General features: G+C 40.4%; 1 protein-coding gene across 10 annotated transcripts in view; it reads left to right on the top strand.

The window, feature by feature from the left end:
- The window catches only part of ESCO1 (establishment of sister chromatid cohesion N-acetyltransferase 1), a 71,976-nt gene that overhangs the window by 27,937 nt on the left and 22,215 nt on the right, over positions 1-21,824 (top strand). For 7 of the 10 annotated variants that reach the window (XR_008516085.2, XM_054538191.2, XM_063716855.1 and 4 more), the window contains exons 5-8: positions 3,486-3,600; positions 5,354-5,420; positions 7,270-7,384; positions 10,591-10,722. Coding sequence is in view for 8 of the 10 variants with exons in the window: in XM_054538191.2 (XP_054394166.1) it covers positions 3,486-3,600; positions 5,354-5,420; positions 7,270-7,384; positions 10,591-10,722 (429 nt within the window). In the remaining 2 variants the exon portion in view is untranslated. The remainder of the gene's footprint in view (positions 1-3,485; positions 3,601-5,353; positions 5,421-7,269; positions 7,385-10,590; positions 10,723-21,824) is intronic. The other 3 variants (XR_008516086.2, XM_002828100.6, XM_063716856.1) reach the window with 1 other exon arrangement.

Here is a 21,824-nt window from a genome sequence, read left to right as displayed (position 1 = left end):
CATTATTTTGACCTTTGATAACATTGCTTTTACTGAAAGATACTTTGAATTTATGCAGCCCCTCTGTTTGGAGGAACATTATAAGAAACCATCCTGCCGGGCATGGTGGCTCATTCCTTTAATCCCAGCACTTTTGGGAGGCTGAGGCAGTTGGATCACCTGAGGTCAAGAGTTCGAGACCAGCTTGGACAGCATGGCGAAACCCCATCTCTTCTAAAAATACAAAAAATTAGCTGGGTGTGGTGGTGCACACCTGTAATCCCAGCTACTCAGGAGGCTGAGGCGGAAGAATCATTTGAACCTGGGAGGTGGAGGCTGCAGTGAGCCGAGATCACGCCACTGTACTCCAGCCTGGGTGACAGAGTGAAAGTCTGTCTTCAAAAAAAAATATGCTAAGAAATTTGTTGCTATGTTAAAAATCTTATGGTTTGAAATTCTGGAATATTGCAAACATTTAGAATATAGCAGAGATTAACATTACTCTCATATGTCTACCACCCAGATTTGACAAAAGTTAACATTTAAAAAAAGTTACTGAAAATCCTTTAAAGTTACAAAAGGTACATTACAGGTGTAGATAAAGACCGCGACTCTTTTTTTTTTGAGATGGAGTCTCTGTCGCCCAAGCTGGAGTGCAGTGGTGCATCTCGGCTCACTGCAAGCTCCGCCTCCTGGGTTCACGCCATTCTCCTGCCTCAGCCTCCCGAGTAGCTGAGACTACAGGCGCCTGCCACCACGCCCGGCTAATTTTTTGTATTTTTAGTAGAGATGGGGTTTCACCCATTAGCCAGGATGGTCTCGATCTCCTGACCTCCTGATCCTCCCAACTCGGCCTCCCAAAGTGCTGGGATTACAGGTGTGAGCCACCACGCCTGGCCGAAGACTGCAACTCTTTATTCAATTTACCTGTCTCCCCATAGTTAAATGTGCTCCTAAAGTGGATGTGGATCTTTTCAGTTTTTATTTCTGTGATTTTATGTGTATATAAATTCATAAAGAATACTTAGCTTTGTTTGTGTTTCAGTGTTTTACAAAAATACTAGCACATATGTTTTTGTAACTTGGCTTTGTGTAATCAACATTATATGTGATACTTATTGATACCTGGGTATTTTTAAAACTATAGGAATATACCACAAGTTTATCTTTTCTTCTATGAAAAGACTTTCACCTTGGGCCAGGCACAGTGGCTCATGCCTGTAATCCCAGTATTTTGTGAGGTTGAGGTGGGAGGATCTCTTGAGCCCAGGAGTTTTAGACAAGTTTGAGCAACATAGTGAGACTCTCTCTCTACAAAATAATTTAAAAATTACCTTGGAGTGGTAATGTGTGCCTGTGGTCCCAGCTACTTGGGAGGCTGAGGCGGGAGGACCTCTTGAGCCCAGGAGGTTGAGGCTGCAGTGAGCTGTGATCATTTCACTGCATTCCAGCCTGGGTGACAGAGTGAGACTCTGTCTCAAAAGAAAAAGAAGACTTTCACCTTTCAGATTGTTTCCAATCATTTTTCACTAATCTCAACATTTTGACCACTGTCACAGAGTGATCAGGAAATGTGGTGGTGACCATATTGGTTCAGGACATTTCAGTGCCTGCTACGTTCAAGGTGCCGTGCTGTGCTAGGGCTATAGAACGTGGGTGGGTTTTCTGCCCTTAAGGAGTTTCCATTTCCATTTCCCTGAGATAGCCACTGTTGATGGAGTTTGGAGTATTTTTTTCTTTTTTGAGACGGAGTCTTGCTCTGTCGCCAGGCTGGAGTGCAGTGGTGTGATCTTGGCTCACTGCAACCTCTGCCTCCCGGGTTCAAGTGATTCTCCTGCCTTAGCCTCTTGAGTAACTGGGACCGCCACCATACCCAGCTAAGTGCAATGGCACGATCTCGATCTCGGCTCACTGCAACCTCTGCCTCTTGGGTTCAAGTGATTCTCTTGCCTCAGCCTCCCGAGTAGCTGGGATTACAGGTGCCTGCCACCACACCTGGCTAATTTTTGTATTTTAGTAGAGATGGGGTTTCACCATCTTGGCCAGGCTGGCCTCGAACTCCTGACCTCAGGTGATCCACCTACCTGAGCCTCCCAAAGTGCTGGGATTACAGGTGTGAGTCACCATGCCCGGCCCCACGCCCAGCTAATTTTTTTGTATTTTTGGTAGAGACAGGGTTTCACCATGTTGGCCAGGATGGTCTCGATCCCTTGACCTCATGATCCACCCACCTCAGCCTCCCAAAAGTGCTGGGATTACAGGCGTGAGCCACCACGCCCGGCCTGAAGTATTTTCTTTTGTTATTTACTAATTGAGTATTTGCTTTGGCAAGGTTCTGAATTAGAGGCTATTGGGAATAAAAAGGTAAATATAATATGGTTGTTGCTTTTAGGCTTTATAGGTAAGTCAGACACAAATAACTGATTGAAAATAAAAAGTGATAAGCACATGAAAGAGATTTAGACAAAGTAGATGAAGAACAGCTAGAGAAGATTGGGAAAGGCTTTATGGAAGAGGAGGAATGAGTTGAATTTGTATAGGGGGAAAGATATTCTGGATCAGCACTATCCAGTAGGAATATAAATGAGCCACATACATGATTTAAAATTATCTGGTAGCCACATTAATGGAGTAAAGAGAAATAGATAAAATTAATTTTAATATCTTTTATTTAATCTGTCTTTTTTTTTTTTTTTTTTTTGAGATGAGTCTAACTTTGTCACCCAGGCTGGAGTGCAGTGGCACTATCCTGGCTCACTGCAACCTCCGCCTCCCAGGTTCAAGTGATTCTCCTGTCTCAGCCTCCCGAGTAGCTGGGATTACAGGTGCCTGCCATCACGCCCAGCTAATTTTTGCATTTTTAGTAGAGATGAGGTTTCACTGTGTTGGTCAGGCTGGTCTTGAACTCCTTACCTCAAGTGATCCGCCCATCTCGGCCTCCCAAAGTGCTGGGATTACAGGCATTAGCCACTGTGCCTGGCTAATGGGTGCTTAAGTTTTCAAAATCTGGTTATGCTTTCAACACATTTCAAGTGATGCCACATTTTAAGTGCGCTCACTAGTTAGATGTGGGAGTGATGACCATATTGGACATTATAGTCTAGGCGGACGAAACTTGGAAAAAAGGTATAGAGCCGGGAAACTATTGAATATATCTGTGGGAGAGATATTTCCTTTTTTTGAGATAGGGTCTCACTATGTTGTCCAGGCTGGCTTCAAACTCCTGGGCTTAAGTGATCCTCCCCTTTTAGTGAGCCTTCTGAGTAGCTGGGACAACAGGCATGCACTGCTGTACCCTGCTTGTTTTTAAATTTAGCACGAAGGGTAATAATGGGCCCTGATGCTGAGAGGGTAGCTTGTAGCAAGATCATGGGGAGACTTCATGTCTGTATTAATTACTCCAAATAAAAAGTATCTTAAATTTTTTTAGTATGCTAAAATTTACCGAAAGTGTATTTAGATAAAACCCAAAGTTGATATAAAAATTTTGAATTATATGTGTTCAGAATTTCAGCCAATGTTTGGAATCCAAGCTAGAAAACAGTCCAGTGGAAAATGTTACTGCTGTTTCGACTCTGCTCAGTCAAGCAAAAATTGATACAGGAGAGAATAAATTTCCAGGTAATACTTTGGAAATATTATTTGGATTTCATAGTCTTCAGTGACGTTTTTGTCAGTATTACAGAAAATGTTATGTACCAAATAGGGTTGTTAAATTCTTTTTAACCATTGCTGTATTTTTCAAATACGTGATTATCATGACTATCACCTATTCTTTCAGAATTACTTCTGTTGACTGGTTTAAAGTACCTAAGTACTACCCTTTGACTCCCTACCAAAAGTTCTTTTGTTTTTTAAACAACTTTATTTGTGACTTACTTTCTTGAGAAGTGTTCTTAATGAATTGCATAAAATAGTGGTAGCAGCTTATTTCTTAAGTACTTTATTATTTGTGCTTTACCATTTCAGGTTCTTATCTTTAACCCTTATTTACTCAGTTTTCCATCTGAATGATCCTATCTCTAAATTAAGGATTTAATAAGTGCTGCAAATTGTCCACTTTGCAAATTGTCCAAAAGCTTTAGTTTTGGAACCTTGTGAACTTTTTTTTTTATAACACATTATTTGGGCCGGGCGTGGTGGCTCACGTCTGTAATCGCAGCAGATCACTTAAGGCCTGGAGTTCGAGACCAGCCTGGCCAATGTGGTGAGACCTCCGTTTCTGTTTACTAAAAATACAAGAAAAAAATTAGCCAGGCGTGGTGGTGCACGCCTGTAATCTCAGCTACTTGAGAGGCAGAGTCAGGAGAATTGCTTGACCCTGGGAGGTAGAGGTGAGCCAAGATTGCACCACTGCATTCCACCCTGGGTGACAGAGTGAGAATCTGTCTCAAAAACCAAAAAACCAAAAGAAAAAAAATTATTTGAACTGTTGGATGAGGATTTGCTCACTTATATTGGGTGAGACAGCAGAGGGTATAGAAAAGAAATCTCTTAATTCCTGTTGTTTCTCTGCTAAAGGAAAGGTATACATGGAGCAAAATGTTCGGATAATCATTGACATGATTTAACTTTTTCTCTGAGTTGGGGAAGAGAGAATGTAATATAAATATGAGAAATGCATTTATTCATTAGAAAATAAAAATGGATTGCTTATTGCCTTTATTTATTATTCTGACTAAAATTCCAGAGACCGTCTTTTTTTTTTTTTTTTTTTTTTTTTGAGGCGGAGCCTCGCTCTATCCCCCAGGCTGGGGTGCAGTGGCGCGATCTCGGCTCACTGCCACCTCTGCCTCCCAGGTTCGAGCAGTTCTCCTGCCTCAGCCTCCTGGGCAGCTGGGATTACAGGCACACATCACCACACCCGGCTTATTTTGTATTTTTAGTAGAGACAGGGTTTCCCTATGTTGGCCAGGCTGGTCTTGAACTCCTGACCTCAGGTGATCCGCCTGCCTTGCCCTCCCAAAGTGCTGGGATTACAGATGTGAGGCCACCGTGCCCAGCGTCTTTTTTATTTTTATTTTTTTAAACAAGAAAATGTTTTCATTTATTTCTACTTAGAGATTGTATAATTATGCAGGCATCGAAACAATTTCCTTATTATTCAGTCCTAATAATTGTTGGTTAAATTAGAGGCAAGCTAATCTACCATTACATCTCTTTGCAGCTTTGTAGTCTGAGTATGAGACAGCCTTTCTGCCTTTTGTCTGAAGAATGGTATCTAGGAAGAAGGTTCTAATTTTATCAGATGGTCTTTATTAAAAATAAGTCATTTAATGCATTGAAGGTTTTTTTTTCTTTATGTATAGTGATTTTATCCATTAGATGGAAAACTAGTATAAAACTCAATATATAACCCACCTTCTTGATTAAGTTACAGGTTCAGCTCCCCAACAGCACAGTATTCTCAATAACCAGACATCTAAAAGCAGTGATAACAGGTAAGCTATTAATTAAATTTTAGAGCTTAAGGGTTTTAACTTACAAGTTTTGAGTTTAGGGGATTCTTCTCTAAAAAGTTATGCTAGTAACCCTCAGTTTACCTACAGATTCTGTTTTCATTACAGCTTTTTCTATGCCTATAAATACTGTTTACTATGGACATTTTTTCTACCCTACTACCTCATTCTTTTTATTTATTTATTTATTTATTTATTTATTTATTTTAGAGTTGAGGTCTTGCTCAGTTACCCAGACTGGAGTGCAGTGGCACAATCACTGCAGCCTTGAACTCTTGGGCTCAAGTGATCCTTCTGCCTCAGCCTCCCATGTAGCTAGGACTATAGTGTGGCGCCATACCTGGATAATTTACAAAAATTCTTTTTTTAGAGACAAGGTCTTGCTATGCTGCTCAGGCTGGTCTCGAACTCCTGGCCTCAAGTGATTCTCCCACCTTGGCCTCTCAAGTCTCTGAGATTATAGGTGTGAGCCACAGTATCTGGCAGCTACCTTATTCTTCTAAATTCTGCATTAAATTTCATTGTGTGACTTTACCGTGGTTTAACAGTTCTATACTTTATGAACATTTTGGATATTTCTGGTTCATATCTATCCAGAAAAGACAAATCCTATGTTAAACACATATATCTTTGCTTACTTGTGTGTCTGTATCTCATAGCTATAGAACTTATCCCGCATTGCCAGACTTTCCTCCAAAGTGGTTGGGCCTGTCTCAATAGTGTTCGAGAATGCCCTTTTCCCTAGACTTCTAGAAATACTGGGTATTAGCAACATGTAAGAGTGTTTTAAGTAAGATTAAAAGCTTTTTGTTTTCTTTTTAATGTCAGAATTAAATAGATCTGACTTATTTTGCCTTTTGGATTAACAACAAACAGTATTTAGTACAAATTGGAATGACTTAGATAGCTAAAACTATAAAACTTAAAAGCATATTCAAACTGTGGTAAGTGTTGCCTTTTTTTTTACTGAAAGTTAGTTTTTGTTTTTTTACTGAAAATTAGTTTCTGTTTTTTTACTGAAAATTAGTAATTTTCTTTCCCCCTTTATTTTTATTATTATTATTATTTTTTTTTTTTGAGATGGAATCTCGCTCTGTCACCAGGCTGGAGTGCAGTGGCGTGATCTCGGCTCACTGCAACCTCCACCTCCCAGGTTCAAGCAATTCTCCTGCCTCAGCCTCCTGAGTAGCTAGGACTACAGGCGCACGGTGCCATGCCCGGCTAGTTTTTATTTTATTTATTTATCTTTATTTTAGTAGAGACAGGGTTTCACCGTGTTGCCCAGGCTGGTCGCAAACTCCTGAGCTCAGGCAATCTGCCTGCCTTGGCCTCTCAAAGTGTTGGGATTATAGGCATGAGCCGTCACACCAGGCCTGCCCCTTGAATTTTAAAAGGTTTTTCTCCCTCTCTTGAAGCTGAAATTTATCAGCGTTGTGTAGAAAATAAGTTACTTTTGCCGGGCGCGGTGGCTCACGCCTGTAATCCCAGCACTTTGGGAGGCCGAGGTGGGCAGATCACGAGGTCAAGAGATCAAGACCATCCTGGCTAACACGGTGAAACCCTGTCTCTACTGAAAATACACACAAAAAATTAGCCGGGCGTGGTGGCGGGCACCTGTAGTCCCAGCTACTCTGGAGGCTGAGGCAGGAGAATGGCATGAACCCAAGAGGCAGAGTTTGCAGTGAGCCGAGATCGCGCCACTGCACTCCAGCCTGGGTGACAGAGTGAGACTTCGTCTCAAAAAAAAAAAAAAGAAAATAAGTTATTTTTTCCCCTCCAATGATTTGAAATGACTTGCATCTGTAACATTTAGTTATTTTATTTTTTTAAGGGAGACACCACGAAATCATTCTTTGCCTAAGTGTAATTCCCATTTGGAGATAACAATTCCAAAGGACTTGAAACTAAAAGAAGCAGAGAAAACTGATGAAAAACAGTTGATTATAGTAAGTATACAACTTGACCATTTTGGTGAATTGTTGTTAGAACCATCTTAGTATATTTCGTGTTGCTGTAATACGATATCTGAGGTTGGTAATTTTTATAGAAAAGAGGTTTATTTGGCTTATGCTTCTATGGCCTGACATCTGCATCTGGTGAGGGTCGCAGATTGCTTCAACTTACGGATGAAAGCAGAAAGGGAGTGAGCTCATGTGCAGAGAGACTATGTGGTAAGGGAGGAAGCAAAAGAGAGAAACCAAGGAAGCCAGACTCTTTTTTTTTTTTTTTTTAACCCTGCTCACCCCAGCAGGAGAGCATTCGAGGGCATTAACCTATTTGTGCGGGATTCACCTCCATGACTCAAACACATCTCACTAAGCCCCACCTCTAAACACTGTCACATTGGAGATCAAATTTCCCCGTAAATTTTGGTGAAGATAAATCATATCAAAATCATAGCAGCATTGTATTTATGCAGGGTTTTAAAGAATAAATTCATTCACTTTTGCCAAAGAGCCTTTTTGTCATAATAAATTTTATTATGAAAAATGTTCCCAGGCCAGGTGCAGTGGCTCATGCCTATAATCCCAGCACTTTGGGAGGCTGACGCGGGTGGATCACCTGAGGTCGGGAGTTTGAGACCAGCCTGCCAAGCATGGTGAAATCCTGTCTCTACTAAAAATACAAAAATTAGCCAGGCGTGGTGGCAGATGCCTGTAATCCCAGCCACTTAGGAATCTGAGGCAGGAGAGTTGCATGAACCTGGCAGGCGGAGGTTGCAGTGAGCTGAGATCGCGCCATTGCACTCCAGCCTGGGCAGCAGAGCGAGACCCTGTCTCAGAAAAATATTCCTGGTGTTATTACAACTCCCTTCTTAAATAGTGACTTTGTCTTGTAACAATAATTGTTTTCATACTTCTACTTTTATAACAAATTGTGATACTTTATTTCACATCTGTTACTTTCTTAGATTTGTCATTTGATCACTACCTCCTTTCAGTAGTTGATTTAAATGTTAAAATAACATGGAACTTGTCCAGGCGCAGTGGCTCATGCCTGTAATTCCAGCACTTTGGGAGGCCGAAACAGGCGGATCACCTGAGGGCAGGAGTTCAAGATCAGCCTGACCAACACAGAGAAAGCCCATCTCTACTAAAAATGCAAAATTAGCTGGGCGTGGTAATGCATTCCTATAATCCCAGCTACTCGGGGAGGCTGAAACAGGAGAATCCCTTGAACTCAGAAGGTGGAGGTTTCGGTGAGCTGAGATCGCGCCATTGCGCTCTAGCCTGGGCAACAAGAGAGATACTCCATCTCAAAAAAAAAATAATAATAATAACATGGAACTTAATGTATAAAATGATTTTGAATATCTGTATTGCAGAATACATTATTATTTTAAAATTACATTTTAAATTACAGGAAGATAAATTGGAAAAGAGGAGATATTTTGATTGATAAAATCTAACTTGAATGAGTGAATATAAAAAAATTAAGGCACCCAGAGTACTAGGAACATTTATGTAGTTACAGTCAACATAATCAGTAGGATTTTTTTTTTTAAAGATAGGGTCTCACGCTGTCACCCAAGCTAGAGTGCAGTGGCGTGATCACAGCTCACTTGCAGCCTCAACCTCCCAGCCTCAAGTGATCTTCTCACCTCAGGCTGCTGAATAGCTGGGACTAACAGACATGCGTCACCACACACAGCTAATTGTTAATTTTTTTTTGTGTGTGTGAGATAGAGTCACCCAGGCTGGAGTGCAGTGGCACAATCTTGGCTCACTGCAACCTCTGCTTCCCGAGTTCAAGTGATTCTTCTGCCTCAGCCTCCCTAGTAGCTGGGTTTACAGGCACGCACCACTGTGCCTGGCTATTTGTTGTAAAAGTAGAGACGGGGTTTCACCATGTTGGCCAGGCTGGTCTTGAACTCCTGACCTCGTGATCCAGAGTGCTGGGATTACAGGCGTGAGCCACCTCAGGTGGCCCCCCAGACTTTTAAGACATTAAAAAATGGAGTGGGTCAGGTGCGGTGGCTCATGCCTGTAATCCTAGCACTTTGGGAGGCCGAGGCAGGTGGATCACCTGATGTCAGGAGTTTGAGACCAGCCTGGCCAACATGGCAAAACCTGGTCTTTATTAAAAGATACAAAAATTAGCTGGGCATGGTGGTGGGTGCCTGTAATCCCGTCTACTCAGGAGGCTGAGGCAGGAGAATCACTTGAACCCAGGAGTGGGAGGTTGCAGTGAGTCAAGATGGCGCCACTGCACTCCAGCCTCGGTGACAGAGCAAGACTCTGTCTCAAATTAAAAATAAACATAAAAAAGTCTAGCTGGGTGCAGTGGCTCACACCTGTAATCCTAGCACTTTGGGAGGCCAAGGCAGGAGGATCACTTGAGCTCAGTTCTATACCAACCTGGGCAACATGGTAAAATTCTCTCTCTACAAAAAATATAAAAATTAGCCAGGTGGCGAGGCGTGGTGGCTCATTCCTGTAATCCTAGCACTTTGGGAGGCCAAGGCAGGTGGATCACCTGAGGTCAGGAGTTCAAGGCCAATGTGGTCAACATGGTGAAACCCCATCTTTACTAAAAATACAAAGAATTAGTCTGGTGCAATGGCACGCTCTTGTAATCCCAGCTACTTGGGAGGCTGAGGCAGGAGAATTGCTCGAACCTGGGAGGCAGAGGTTGCAGTAGCCAAGATCGTGCCACTGCACTCCAGCCTGGGTGACAGAGTGGGACCTTGTCTCAAAACAAAAACAAACAAAAATTAGCCAGACATGGTGGCACATCCCTGTAGTCCCAGCCTGGGTGACACAGTGAGACCGTGAGACCCTGTATCAAAAAAACTTTTTCCTCTACACGCTAGTAGTATAATTATTGCAAATACGAAATATATATTAGTTCTCATTCATAGAGTATTTCCTATTTGGGGCTTTAGGACTGAGTTTGTAATGTTAAAGCTATTTGTCAGTTTTTTAAAAATTGTTATATGCTGTGGATCAGGTTACTAAAGTGGAAACATTTCTTAGTAAAATTACATGCAGATTTCAAAGATTACCATGTTATTTTTAGTAATTAACATTGAATGTTATTCATTGTAGATTAAACAATTCTTACTTTATGCTCACACTATAGCCTTAGAGGCTGATATTCTGGAATAATTCTTTTGGGAGGAAAAAAACTTTTGTGTGTTTTTTGTAAATAGGATGCAGGACAAAAAAGATTTGGAGCAGTTTCTTGTAATGTTTGTGGAATGCTGTATACAGCTTCAAATCCAGAAGATGAAACACAGCATCTGCTTTTCCACAACCAGTTTATAAGTGCTGTGAAATATGTGGTAAGTGGAATTTGTGAATTCTGAAATGCAAAAATCAGACAATTAGGTGGGTCTCTTAATGAGATGAGTTGCCAAATTTAAATTACTGAAAAATTTATGTTTTTAAGAGATAATAGTATGTACGAAGCACATGTAGTATGTATACTGGCTTTTTAAAATCAAAGCCAAACATAAAAACCAGCTAATTTATTCTGACTGGTTTATGTTGTGGGATTTTGAATTTAAATTTTACTTTTCTGAAGTAGTGATTGTACTTGTCAGAAGTAATGCTATTTAACTTGTATGTTTTTTTTAAAAAATTTCCTTTGATTTCAGTAATTATTTACTGTTGATAAATCTATTTAATATTTACATTTCTTGGCACAGTTTTATACTGGAGATTGATCATGATAGGTATTATACCAAGTAGGTTGTTTGGAGATTTCCTTTACCTTCTCTTTGTTATCATGAGGGTTTTTCTTTATAAGATTAAAAAAGAAAAATTCTAGAAAATTAAGACCTCAGAATTTGTAGTATACTAAAAAAATAAAAATAAAAATTCCCACAGAGTAAATCTGTTTTAGTACAAAATATATTTTTTAATGTAAGTGCATTTTAGGCATAATGGGTATTAATATTTGTGGAACTAGCAAAATTTTTTTTAGCAATTTTGAACCATTTCAGATATCTTGTGAAAATAGTAATTTAATTGAATTGCTGTTTACCCATATCTGAAATGGAATCTCTTTTTATTGTATACATGTTACCTTCAGTACTGTACACTCACATTAATAAGACCTCCAGGATATCTGAACTGAGATCACCAATTCATTTCATATAAATCTTTATATAGGTACCAGATACTGGATTATTTAAAGGTCTTTATTGGCCTCCGTTAAATTCATATGCTTGTATTAATACTTACCTTCGGTTGAAGGGTTTGTATTCATTGTTTCATCCATCCAGCTACTTCTACCCAGGATAGGGTGAGTTTTTACTTTTTTGGTTCTCTACCTGTGGTCATCCTTTATATTTCTTATTTCATCTGACTTTTCCACACACTCTCTCCTACCACTTCACCAAATATAAGGTGCGTGGACATAGAATGTCTATAGCTGGATATTGTTTTATCATTTGAAATTTGTACTTTTTCAGTTTGGCTATGTTAATATCCTTGCATTGTGAAAAGAAAAATAGTTCTATCAGGAAGCTAAATTATAGAATACTTCTAGGACAAAAATAGTTTGGTATATTTTATATACAAACCTCGTAGAGGAAGTTAGTTCAAGTAAATTCTACTCAGTGTACATTATTCAATTCTGGTGATCATTTAGTTTCCTAAAATTATAAAAACATTTGATTTCAAAGTCTTAATTCTTCACCTTAAGGAAAATTCTTAATTTCTGAGAGGAAGAGTAAATAAATCAATCAGGAAATATCTGCTCTACTCTTCCAAGATGTCAGGGAAGTTGATTCATGGAACAAGGTGAAGTCATCATCTTCCAAACACATTCTGGCTCTCTTGCAAAGCTGCAAAGCAATGTAGCAACCTAGGGAAGATTATTTCTTGCCCCAGCCGGACCCCTCCTCCAACCCCCACTTGATGGGACAGAGCCATGGGTTATTTTTTTCATTTTTGAAATAAGCTCAAGAGAAGGAATTGAGTTTAGCAGTTGGCCATTCTTTGCTGTTTTCAAGGTCGATATTATCTTTTGCTGTTTTCAAATGCAGGTATACATAGAGTCTAAGGAAGAGACTCTTCCAAAACATTGTGGTATTCTATAGTGTATGGAGAGAAGAAGAAAACGTACCTATCTTAAAGCTGTTCTGCTGTGATCACAGTTCTAGATTTTGGGTTGTGCCTTTAAAACATCTATTGGGCTTTTCATTTTATGCCTTTCATAGACATTAAGTACTCACAAATGCTTGACAAAATATCTTAATTTTATTTAATGCCAATTTTATCTGTTAGGTTTGTCTGTTGGTGAGAAGTATATAGAAGAAGTCATTTGGTACTCTGGTGTTAATTCATGTTAAATTGTTAAATGGACAGTATCAGGAACTGGAAATAAAGTTTTGTTCTACTTAAGACTAAAAATAGAATAAATTAGAAACAACTAGTTTTACTTAAAACAAATTTTTTTTTTTTTTGGAGACAGAGTCTTGCTCTGTCACCCAGGCTGGAGTGCAGTGGTGCAATCTTGGCTCACTGCCTCCTCCACCTCCTGGGTTCAAGCAGTTCTCCTGTCAGCCTCCCAAGTAGCTGGGACTACAGGTGCATGCCACCATTCCCGGCTAATTTTTGTATTTTTAGTAGAGATGGGGTTTCACCATATTGGTCAGGCTGGTCTTGAACTCCTGACCTCAGGTGATCCACCCACCTTGGCCTCCCAAAATGTTGGGATTACAGGCGTGAACTACTATGCCTGGCCAAGATTTTAATCAAACATTCTGTAGAAAATAAGATAAGTACCTTTTTCTTTGGGTAAAAATTTTTTCGAGGCAGATTAATAATCTGGTAACAATTGGAAATGGCTGAAAGTCGTATTTTCAAAGGTTAAAATAAAAGGTAGATAATTTTTTCTTACTGTATTCTTTCATTTTACCCCATCTGCTTGGCTGACACCATTTGGGGAAATGAATTTTATTTGACTTATTAGAAACTGGGAAGCAGCCGAGGCAACGTGTGGAACCCCATCTGTACAAAAAAAGTTAGCTAGGCGTGGTGGCATGCGCCTGTAGTCTCAGTTTCTCGGTGGGGCTGAGGCAGGAGGATCGCTTGAGCTTGGGAGGTTGGCTTGAGCCCAGGAGGTTAAGGTGAGCCAAGATTGCATCACTGCCTGCGTGACAGAGCAGGACCCTGTTTCAAAAAAAAAAAACCCAAAAAACAAAAAAGCCAAAAAACTATTTAGGAAGAAACCTCTTAATGCTTTCAGGTGGAGTCTGGACTCTGGTTTAGACCTAGGAAACTACTTTAGTTTCCTTCCAGAACTAAGGTACTCTTCCCTAAAGATGTGAAGAGAAAGCACGAGTTCTCTCCCCTGGCGTATTGAGCCACGTTGCGAGGCCAGGAAACTGCCAGAAACCTATCAGGAACCTATCAGGAACTCAGCTATATTTTGAGCTTTTAGTAATGCGAAAGAACAATGTATGGGTTCTTGGCTGAGAAAAACTCAATCCTTTTTTCCTGTATTATCCTTCTTAACTCCTTTGAATTAATTCACGTCTGAGTGAATGCTGTGTGGAGAGCACTACTCTCGGGGCTATGCCCTTTCCTTCAAGTTTAGGAACAAAGTCTGAAAGAAATGAAAAGTGAATAAAAGATCTAAGTAACCATTAAAGCAATAAATCAATATTAAATATTTAACTAAATAAATCATACATTAGCTTTGCAACTTAGAAGTGGTCAGCATGGTTTGTTTTCATAGACAGGAAAGAGTTAAGATTTGATTTTTAAAATGAACATAGATAGTCATCTATGATTGGTAACAGTACAACTAAAGAAAAAGCTTAACATTTTTGTGAGGAATAATGAGTAGATCTTTTTTACTGAATGAGGATTTTTGTGGATAATGAGACTAGAAAAATACAATCAAGTCAAATTGTGATACTTTGATTTTGAAAGCTATATGGACTTTATTCTTTCTGTTCTTTTAAGTTTTGAAGAATCTCGAACATTTTGAATGATAAAAATTTAAATAACGTTAAAACAATATTTTGATGAAGTGTAGGGAGAGAAGTAATATTTCAATGGCATATATAGAGAGTAGTATACATATTAGGTGTGTATAGTGCTGAATTACTATGGCATTGGTAGAAATAGGAAAGAACATTGATGAGAAACTTTGAAGAAAGAGTCGACAATACTGGTCACAGTGGCTCATGCCTGTAATCCCAGCACTTTGGGATGCCGAGGGGGTGGATCACTTGAGATCACGAGATCAAGACTAACCTGACCAACATGGTGAAACCCCATCACTAGTAAAAATACAAAAATTAGTCGGGTGTGGTGGCGCACGCCTGTAATCCCAGCTACTCAGGAGGCTGAGGCAGGAGAATCGCTTGAGCTGGGAGGCGGAGGTTGCAGTGAGCCGAGATCGTGCCACTGTACTGCAGCCTCGGCAGCAGAGCGAGACTCCATCTCAAGGGAAAAAAAAAAGAAAGAGTTGACAGATCTTTGATTGGCTACAGAGCTGTGCTATCCTGTGAAGTAGCCACTAGGCTACATGAAATTAAAAATGCCCTTCTTCAGTTGTACTATCCAGTGCTTAAAAGCCACACATTGCTAGATGCTACTGTGTTAGGTGGTATATAGAATGTTCGCATCATCACACAGAACGTTCTCTTGGATAGTGCTGTTACAGAAAGTTGAGGAAAGAAGTTACATGTGATTAAATTTTTGATTTAGGGAAACCATAATCCAGTAACTCTTGCTTAATCTTTATTTTTTTATGTGAAATTTGAGTGCATATAATTTAATTATGTATACTTTTTCTTTATTCCTTTTCAAGATTATTAGGAAAAAGAGGAAACTGGGCATTAGAGAAAAGAGAAGTGAATAGTAGTAGAGCAGGATTAGAGATTTTTTTTCTGATTTTTAAATTTCATTTTTATTTTGAGTCAGGATCTTACTCTGTTGTTCAGGCCAGAGTGCAGTGGTACAATTATAGCTCACTGCAGCCTCAAACTCCTGGGCTCCAGCAATCCTCCCACCTCAGCCTCCTGAGTATCTGGCACTAAGTTGTGTGCCACCATGCGTGGCTAATTTTTGTATTTTTTGTAGAGACAGAGTTTCACCATGTTGCCCAGACTGGTCTCGAACTCCTGAGCTCAAGCTATCTGCCCACCTTGAGTTCCCAAAGTGCTGGGGTTATAGGTGTGAGCCACTGCGCCCAGCCTGTTTTATTTTTTGAGACAGGGTTTTGCTGAGTTGCCCAGGCTGGAATGCAGTGGCGCGATCATAGCTCATTGTAACCTCAAACTCCTGGGCTCAATCTTTCTCAGCCTCCTGCGTAGCTAGGACTATAGGCACAGGCCACCAGGCCTGGCTAATTTTTCTTTTTCCTTTCGGGACAGTGTCTCACTCTGTCATCTAGGGTGTAGTGCAGTGGCACAATCATGGCTTACTGCAGTCTCAACCTCCTGGGCTCAAGCTATCTTCCTGCCTCACCATCCTGAGCAGCTGGCACTACAGGCGAGTGCCTCCACATCTGGCTAATTTTTAAGTTTTTTGTAGAGATGGGGTTTTGTTTTGTTGCCCAGGGTGCTGAGATTATGGGTGTAAGCCACCATGCCTGGCCTAGACCTGTTTTAGATCCACAACAAAATTGAGCAGGTAGTACAGAGAGTTCCCGTATACTCCTTAATTCCACACGTGCATAGCCTCCCTCACTGTCAACATCCCTTATCATAGTGGTACATTTGTTATAATTGGTGAACCTACACTGACACATCATTATTTCCCAGAATCCATGTTTCGTATTAGGATTTTCTCGTATATTCTGTGGGTTTTGAGAAATATATAATGCCATGTATTCACCATTATGGTATCATACTTAATAGTTGCACTGTGCTAAAAATTCTGCTTTGCTTATTTATCCCTTCTGCCTACCTTAATCCCTGCCAACCACTGGTCTTTTTAATGTCTCCATAGCTTTACCTTTTCTAGAATGTCAGAGTTGGAATAATATAGTATGTAGCCTTTTCTGATGGGCTTTTATCACTTAGTAATATGCACTTAAACATCTCCCGTGTCTTTATTTATTTAGTTAGTTTGAGACAAAGTCTTGCTCTGTCACACAGGCTGGAGTGCAGTGGCGTGATCTCCGCTCACTGCAACCTCCATTTCCTGGGTTCAAGCAGTTCTCCTGCCTCAACCTCCCGAGTAGCTGGGACTACAGGCGTGTGTCACCACACCCGGCTAATTTTTTTATTTTTTATTTTATTTATTTATTTTTTGAGACGGAGTCTCACTCTGTCCCCCAGGCTGGATTGCAGTGGCGTGATCTCTGCTCAGTGCAACCTCCGCCTCTCGGGTTCAAGCGATTCTCTGCCTCAGCCTCCTAAGTAGCTGTGACTGCAGTTGTGCACCACCACTCCTGGCTAAGTTTTGTATTTTTAGTAGAGACGGGGTTTCACTGTGTTGGCCAGACTAGTTTCGAACTTCTGACCTCAAATGATCTGCCCCCTCAGTCTCCCGAAGTGCTGAGATTCCAGGTGTGAGCCACCACGCCTTGCCTAATTTTTTATTTTTATTTTTTTAGTAGAGATGGAGTTTCACCATTTTGGCCAGGCTGGTCTTGAACTCCTGACCTTAAGTGATCCACCCGCCTCGGGCTCCCAAAGTGTTGGCATTATAGGTATGAGCCACTGAGCTGGGCTCTCATGTCTTTTTATGGCTTTGAAAGCCCGTTTCTTTTTAGCTCTGTGTGATATTCCATTGTCTGGATGTATCACAGTTTATCCATTCACCTACTGTAGGATATCTTGGTTGCTCCAAAGTTTGGCAATTATGAGTAAAGCTGCTGTGTATAGGTTTTTGTGAGGACATGTTTTCAGCTCTTTTTGGTAAATACCAAGACGCTTGATTGCTGGATCGTATGGTAAGAGTGTGTTTAGTTTTGTGAGAAACTGCCAGACTCTCTTCCAAAGTTGCTGTATTCTTTTGCATTTCTATCAGCAATTAATGAGAGTTTGCCTTGCTTCATATCCTCACCAGCATTTGGTGTTACCAGTGTTCTGGATTTTGGCCTTTCTAATAGGCTTGTAGTGGTATGTTACTGTTTTAATTTGCATTTCCCTATTAATACATGATATGGAATATCTTTTCATGTGTTTATTTTCCATTTGTATATCTTCTTAGGTGAGGTCCTTTGCCCATTTTTTATTTTATTTTAATTTTAATTTTTTCATCAGGCTGTTTTCTCATTGAGTTTTAAGAGTTCTTTGTATATTTTGGGTAACAGTTTTTTTTGTGTGTTTGTGTGTGTGTTTTTTTTTTTTTTTTTTTTTGACAGAGTTTCCTTCTTGTTGCCCAGGCTGGAGTGCAGTGGCGCAATCTCAGCTCACTGCAACCTCCACCTCTCGGGTTCAAGCTATTCTCCTGCCTCAGCCTCCCGAGTAGCTGGGATTGCTGGCATGTGCCACCATGCCCAGCTAATTTTGTATTTTTAGTAGAGACAGGGTTTCTCCGTGTTGGTCAGGCTGCTCTCGAACTCCCAACCTCAGGTGATCCGCCCACCTCAGCCTTCCGAAGTGCTGGGATTACAGGCATGAGCCACCGTGCCCAGCCAGGTAACAGTTTTTTAATCAGATATTTCTTTTGTAAGTATTTTCTTCCAGCCTGTGGCTTGTCTTCTCATTCTCTTAATAGTGTCTTTTTCAAAAAAAGTTTTGTTTGTTTGTTTTTAAATAAAAATAGAAATGGAGTATTGCTGTGTCATCTTAGCTTATTTCGAACTCCTGGGTGCAAGTGATCCACCTGCCTTGGCATCCCAAAGTGCTGGATTACAAGCAAGAGCCACCGTGCCCAGTCCAAAAAATCCTGTTAATTATACACTTTTTCTTTTTTGAGACAAGGTTGTGCTCTGTCACCCAGGCTGGAGTGCAGTGGTGTGATCACTGCTCACTCTATCCTTGACCTCCTGGGCTCAAGCAATCCTCCTATCTTAGCCTTCCTAGTAGCTGGGACCACGAGGGTACACCACCGTGCTTGACTAATTTTTTAATTTTTTGTAGAGTTGAGGTTTCCCTATATTGCCCAGCTTGGTCACAAACTCCTGAGCTCAATCAGTTCTCTTGCCTCTGCCTCCCGATGTGTTGGGATTGCAGGTGTGAGCCACCATGCCTGGCCAACAGTATCTTTTAAAAGACATTTTAAATTTTAATGAAGTCCAGTTGATCGGTTATTTCTTTCATGAATTGTGCCTTTGGTATACTTAAAATGTCATTGCCATACCCAAGGTCATCTAGTTTTTCTCCTATGTTATCTTATATTTCTGCATTTTATGTTTAGATCCATTTTGAGTTAATTTTTGTGAGAGATGCAAGGTCTGTGTTTAGATTACTTTTACATGTAGATGTCCAGTTCAGCACCATTTGTTGAAAGGCTATCTTTTCTCCATTATATTGCCTTTTCTCTTATATCAAAGATCAGTTGACTTTTTATGTGAGTCTGTTTCTGGGTTCTCTGTCCTGTTTCATTGATCTGTTGTTTCACCAGTACCACTGTATTAGTCCATTCTCACGCTGCTATAAAGAACTGCCTGAGACTGGGTAATTTATAAAGGAAAGAGGTTTAATTAACTCACAGTTCTGCATGGCTAGGAAGGCCTTAGGAAACTTAAAACCATTGCAGAAGGGGAAGCAGATTTGTCCTTCTTCACATGGTGGCAGGAGAGAGAAGTGCCGCGCAAACGGGGAAAACCCCTTTATGAAACCATCAGATCTTGTGAGAACTCACTATCACAAGAACAGCAGCATGGGGGTAACTACCCCCATGAGTCAATTACCTCCCACCGGGTTGCTCCCATGACACGTGGGGATTATGGAAACTACAATTCAAGATGAGATTTGGGTGGGGACACAGCCAAACCATATCAACCACACCGTCTTGATAACTAGCCTTATAGTAAGTTTTGAAATTGGGTAGTGTCAGTCCTCCAACTTTGTTGTTCTCCTTCAATTTTGTGTTGGCTATTCTAAGTCTTTTCCCTCTCAATACAAACTTTAGAACTAGTTTGTCAATATCTACAAAATAGCTTGCTGGGATCTTTATTAGGATTGCATCAAATCTGTAGATTAAATCAGGAAGAACTGACCTTTTGACAATATTGAGTCTTCCTGTCTGGTTTTGTAAATTTTTATTGGACGTTGGAGATTGTGTGTGAACGAATAGTAGAGACTGAAGTAGATAGTATCCTTTCCCTTACCCATGAGTGCTTTCTCTTTTCTTTTGTCGTAACTGTGGTGAGGGGCTGATTGCTTAGACCTAATTAGAAATTGAACTGGGTCAGGTCAGAGTTGGGTTTGAAACTTTAGTTTTCTGTTCTGGTATTAGGTGTCTCTCTCCAGCTGAGATTGGGGATCTAAGCTCCACACGACACTAGAACTCTCTAAACCTTCCAGCCCAACTGTGCAGTTGTCCCATGGGAGAGAATTGGTAGATAATTATTGCTGTATTTGGAGTTTCTTCAGATTTCGGACTGCCATGTCAGGCCACGTAATTCTGGTTGGTTTCTCTTTGTTCCAGCAGGAGACTCTTCTCCTTGTCCTCTGTCTGTGGCAGGCTTGCTTGTTCACTCATGCTTCCAGACTTGGTCAACATCTTATGGTTAAAAATGGCTACTGGTCTCTGCTCACTTAGGAAGGGCTGGTTCATCTCTGAAAATCAGTTCATTTAGACATTGTGTTTCTTTTTTTTTTTCTTTTTTTGAGACAGAGTCTCGCTCTGTTGCCCAGGCTGGAGTGCAGTGGCGCGATGTCGGCTCACTACAAGCTCCGCCTCCCAGGTTCACGCCACTCTCCTGCCTCAGCCTCCCGAGTAGCTGGGACTACAGGTGCCGCCACTACGCCTGGCTAATTTTTTGTATTTTTAGTAGAGAGAGGGTTTCTCCGTGTTAGCCAGGATGGTATCGATCTCCTGATCTTGTGAACTGTCCGCCTCGGCCTCCCAAAGTGCTGGGATTACAGGGTGAGCCACTGCGCCTGGCCAGAAATACCTTCTTTTCTATGAATATTTTTCTTTTATTCGTCTCTTATCCCAATAAGGGTTTTCTCTATCTTCCTAAAACTATTTTAACACTTTGCTTACATTATTTTGCCTTTTCTTGTAGGTTCCTGCTTCAATTTGATAGCTGTTTTTTTGAGAATTAAGAAAAAATTAAATATACATATTGATAGACTGATTTTGGATTCAGGAACATTGAAGTATAATAAAGCTTATTTTAGAATCAAGGAAAATTTCCTTTCAAGCATATACTTTATTGCACCTTGTATTAAAGACATTTGTATACTATATGTTTCTCCTATTAGATTTATAAGATTCTTGAGGTCATTGTGGCATAGTAGAAAAGAAAGTGAGCTTAAACTATAGAGATGTGGTTTCCTAATGAGCCACTCACTAGTTGTATGACCATAGCAAATTAACTTTTTCTCTTTAGTTTTTTTTTTTTCTTCAAATCTGTAAGCAATGACAGTAATATCTTATGTGATAATTTTTTTCTAGGCTTATTTATTTCTTAAACATTTATTAACTGTCGACCTTGTTTTTAAAAATTATTATAAAGATCTTTTATGTAAGTTTACAGATCAGTGCGAGGGACGATGGATAAACATTTAAATAGTGTGGAAAATGCTACAGTAGTATTTTAGGATATACAGGGTACTATATAGAGCATAGAGCAAGGACATATGACAAAGATTGGAAAAGTCAGGTTAGCACTTAATAAATTCAGAAAGGATAAGTAGGAGTCCCTTGAGCTCAGAAGGGTATAGAGCAAAGGCATATCAGGCCAAGAGAGCAGTATGTGAAAGGCCAGGCAAATATAAGTATTTCATTATGACTTGTGACTGTGTTGTATTGGAAAAGCTGCAAGAGATAAGGCTGAAAGAGGTAAATGGGGGACCAGATCATGAATGACCTTGTAAGGCATGAAGGCATTGAAGATATAAAAACCTAAACCAGCCGGGCACGGTGGCTAACACCTTTAATCCCAGCACTTTGGGAGGCCAGGGTGGGAGGATCACTTGAGCTCAGGAGTTTGAGACCAGCCTGGGCAACATGGCAAAACCCTGTCTCTACAAAAAATAGAAAAATCACCTGGGTGTTGGGCTGCATGCCTGTGGTCCCAGCTACTCGGGAGGCTGAGTTGGGAGAGTTGCTTGAGCCTAGGAGGTTGAGGCTGCAGTGAGCCATGATTGCACTACTGCACTCCAGCCAGGGCAACAAAGTGAGACCCTGTCTCAAAACAAAAACCAAAACCTACTAAACCAACTAAAATGCTTAGTTGCTGTAATAATCGGAACTGTTATTTATTGAGTACATATTATTGTGCTAGGCCCTGTGGTCAACATTTTATAGTGTTTTCTCATTTAGCTTCTCAGTCGTTTTCTGTTGTTTTTTT

This window comes from Pongo abelii, chromosome 17 (assembly GCF_028885655.2).
Source record: "Pongo abelii isolate AG06213 chromosome 17, NHGRI_mPonAbe1-v2.0_pri, whole genome shotgun sequence".
In the NCBI taxonomy this organism is placed as follows: domain Eukaryota; kingdom Metazoa; phylum Chordata; class Mammalia; order Primates; family Hominidae; genus Pongo; species Pongo abelii.
The sequence above is the reverse complement of the archived record's forward strand: the minus strand, read 5'-3'. Positions and strand labels throughout refer to the sequence as shown.